Raw genomic sequence first — 3108 nt, 5'->3', positions numbered from 1 at the left:
TAAATAAAATGTTAAAAAAAAATGAAGGATGGGATTTTGGCTCCATTGTGATGGCAAGAAGTAGCAGTATCTTCTAGGGGAAAAAAAATGGTAAATTCAACAAAGAGTACTTTAGCAGCATAGAAAACACCTACGAGTCAAGATAACTGCAGGCTCAATAAAGCACAATCCTGATTCCTCCTACCAAAAATGACAATAATAATAATAATAATAATAATAATAATAATAATAAAATCAGCAACTAAACAGACAAGAAAACCGCCTCTTCATCCTAAACTGAAGGAACCCTGGAGGTAACATTTGTGCACACCTTCTTGTTGTGTGTCCTTGGTAGCAGAACTGTAACTGCTTATCAATTTTCCTTTACACTGCATATGTGTGTGCGCGCGCGCACACACACACACACTCACACACACGCACACACACACACACCCCACACACATCCCACTATGAAAACAACGAAGTTTAAGTACAAAAGCCACGTGTGTGTGTGTGTGTGTGTGTGTGTGTGTGTGTGTGTGTGTGTGGCGGGGAGAGTCAATCAAGAGGAAAAAAAAATCAGCAATCCAAACGACATCCAGTTTCCACATTCACACCACCGTCCGGTGCTCCCCACACACGTAGACGGCACTGGGACGAATCCGTCGTCTGGTGTGACGAGGGAGGCGCGGCAGAAACTTGGAGGACTTGGGGATCATATCTAGGCATGCGTCCTGGAACTTCTTTATCCTCCAGTAGTAGATAAGTGGGTTCAACGCAGACTTGAGGTAGCAGAGCCACAGCAGGCAAGTGCTAATCTCAAAGAAATCGTGCTTGTAGTAAAAGTGCTTGTTGAAGGTGGCCACAAGGCTGTAGGTGGTGAAGGGAGCCCAGCAGACAATGAACACAGCGAAGAGGATTAAAATGGTGGTGAAGGCACGCGTTTTGAAGCCCATATCCACGCTCATCTGGAAAGGTCGCTGCAGACTCATGAGACCCAGTTTGCTGGCCTGGCTGAGGCATATCCCTTCTGGATAGCTGTGGATCCTCAAGGCGTTGTGCCGCAGCGTGTTCAGTATGCCCATAAATGAATACAGGATCACCAGGAAAGGTAGGAAGAAAGAAACCAGAGAAATCAAGATCACGTAAGCCTGGTAACCTGGATTGGTGGAATACCCAAACACACACTGCGGGGCGCGGGAAGGTAACTGCAGATCGGGGTTTCCCACCGCCAAGGGAAAAGCCACGCAAAAAGAAGTGGCCCAGGACACCGCAATCAACACCTTGGCCCTGTAGGGATTGAGCTTATCCTGCCTCTGCACTATAATCAGGAACCTGTCGATGCTGATGATGAGCAGGATGCTCACCCCCTCGATCACAAACAGCCAGAAGAACATAGCCGATACCCTGCAGAAAAACTTCCCGAAAACCCATCTGGTTGTCAGGACAGTCACCAGGGCGAATGGCATATTGAGCACCGCCAGCAACATGTCTGCGCAGGCCAGACTGGCAAGGAGGATATTAATGGCAGAGCGCATGGCAGCTTTTTGGTACACCATGAGGCAAACAACCAAATTCCCCAGGAAAGATACGAACAGAATAAAGATCATTATCGCAGAAAAGATGATCTGGAGTGGCAGGTTGAGGCTCCTCAGAATTTCTGGTGCTGGGGTCTCAGCTGTGCTATTCACTTGCAAGGAGCTCAGTCCATTGGGACTCCCGGTCTGAAAGCTGCTTCTAAGCAGGGGACCAAGGCTGGGAGGCTGGAAGGGTGTTGGGACCGTACTATTCGGGTGGGAGTTTTCATAGACTACGAATGTTGTGTTGGATGCCCCAGAATGGGACGCCATCAACGCTGCAGATAAAACCATGATTTCAGGAGGACAGGCAGTCGAGGCCAAAACGTAAGTGTTCATCAAACATTCCAACACAGGGCAGCTGTGTCAGGCTCCATTGATGGGCTTGGAAACACGTTCTGGGAAAAGGACAAGGAGTCCCATCTTTCACAGGAGTCCTTTTGCCTGAAAACAAGGCCAAAACATGAAAAGTCATTAAGAAATGAGATTTCTACATAATACTTGATTCCTTACTTTTCATCATGAAGGATCAACTTTGCCCTTCTGAACTCTTAAAAAAAAAAGGGGGGGGCAGTCTCTAGCCTATTGTTATTGTTGTTTTGCTTTTAGTCAACAGTGATGAACCTATATATAAACATTTATATATATATTATTTATATATAAAGAAAAAGAAATCTCAAATGTATGTTTGACTCCTAAACCAATGTTAGAACTTTCTTGGTAAATTTAAAAAAAATACAGTAGCATTGTAGCTTTCAATAGTAGTTACTAATAGACATCTCATGATCTGATACTTCTTCAGTATCAATTTTGTAACAGCGCTTTCCTACAAGATTGTGTTCTACTCTTTTATTTGTACAGAGCTGGGTGGCAAAAATACTTGAAACCTAGTTTCCTATTTAGTACATGAAAAATATACTTACACCCTTAGAAGTACTATGTCATTTTCAATTGAGTTCTAAAAAGTTTCCTGGCTTCCTTTACTTCCTCCTTCCTTCTCTCCTTTTTATTTCTAGTGCTTCTTCCCAGAAATATTCGCCCTCTCCCACACATTATCATAAACTACAATAATGAAGAAATCTCTCAGGAGAAGAAAACTCTTGGCCATATTATTCAAAATTTCTTTTTTCTTTTCCTAAGCTCTCTTTGCTTATATAATAATCTCCTTTTACCTAAACCCATCATGTTCATCATTTGTTTTGTGATATGTATATTTCTTTCTTCTCCCTAAAACTGAACTTACCTTGTGTTAACCCATTGACAGAAGTTAATCAAATAATAAAGATGAGGATATTAGTCAGCAAAATATTCAGATATTAACCTATTCTACAAAATTCACAGATGTATCTCATCATATTCAAAAAGTTTATCACCTTCCCCTTATCTTTTTTATCTCCTACCTTTTGTCTCCTGCCCCTCTTTGTAGGGGTTATTTTGTGACTCTTGTACAGAGCAAAGCTTGTCATCAAGGACATCTTTCTTGCTACCTTAGGCTCTTGGCTTGCATATTTTCTAGGTCCTTTTTCTTCTACTCTGCTTCCTTGAAACTCTT

At 42.6% G+C, this 3108-nt stretch overlaps 1 protein-coding gene across 1 annotated transcript; it reads right to left on the bottom strand.

Moving 5' to 3' along the window:
- Nucleotides 1-449: 449 nt before the first annotated feature.
- Gpr63 (G protein-coupled receptor 63) lies at nt 450-1972 on the bottom strand. The gene has a single exon (XM_090337702.1). It carries the CDS (start codon nt 1893-1895, stop codon nt 591-593), a length of 1305 nt encoding a protein of 434 aa, XP_090193828.1. The 5' UTR covers nt 1896-1972; the 3' UTR covers nt 450-590.
- Nucleotides 1973-3108: the final 1136 nt, after the last annotated feature.

This window comes from Megascapheus bottae, chromosome 8 (assembly GCF_031878675.1).
Source record: "Megascapheus bottae isolate mThoBot1 chromosome 8, mThoBot2.hap1, whole genome shotgun sequence".
In the NCBI taxonomy this organism is placed as follows: Eukaryota; Metazoa; Chordata; class Mammalia; order Rodentia; family Geomyidae; genus Megascapheus; species Megascapheus bottae.
Note: the sequence above shows the minus strand (reverse complement) of the source record. Positions and strands in the feature narration are given on the sequence as shown.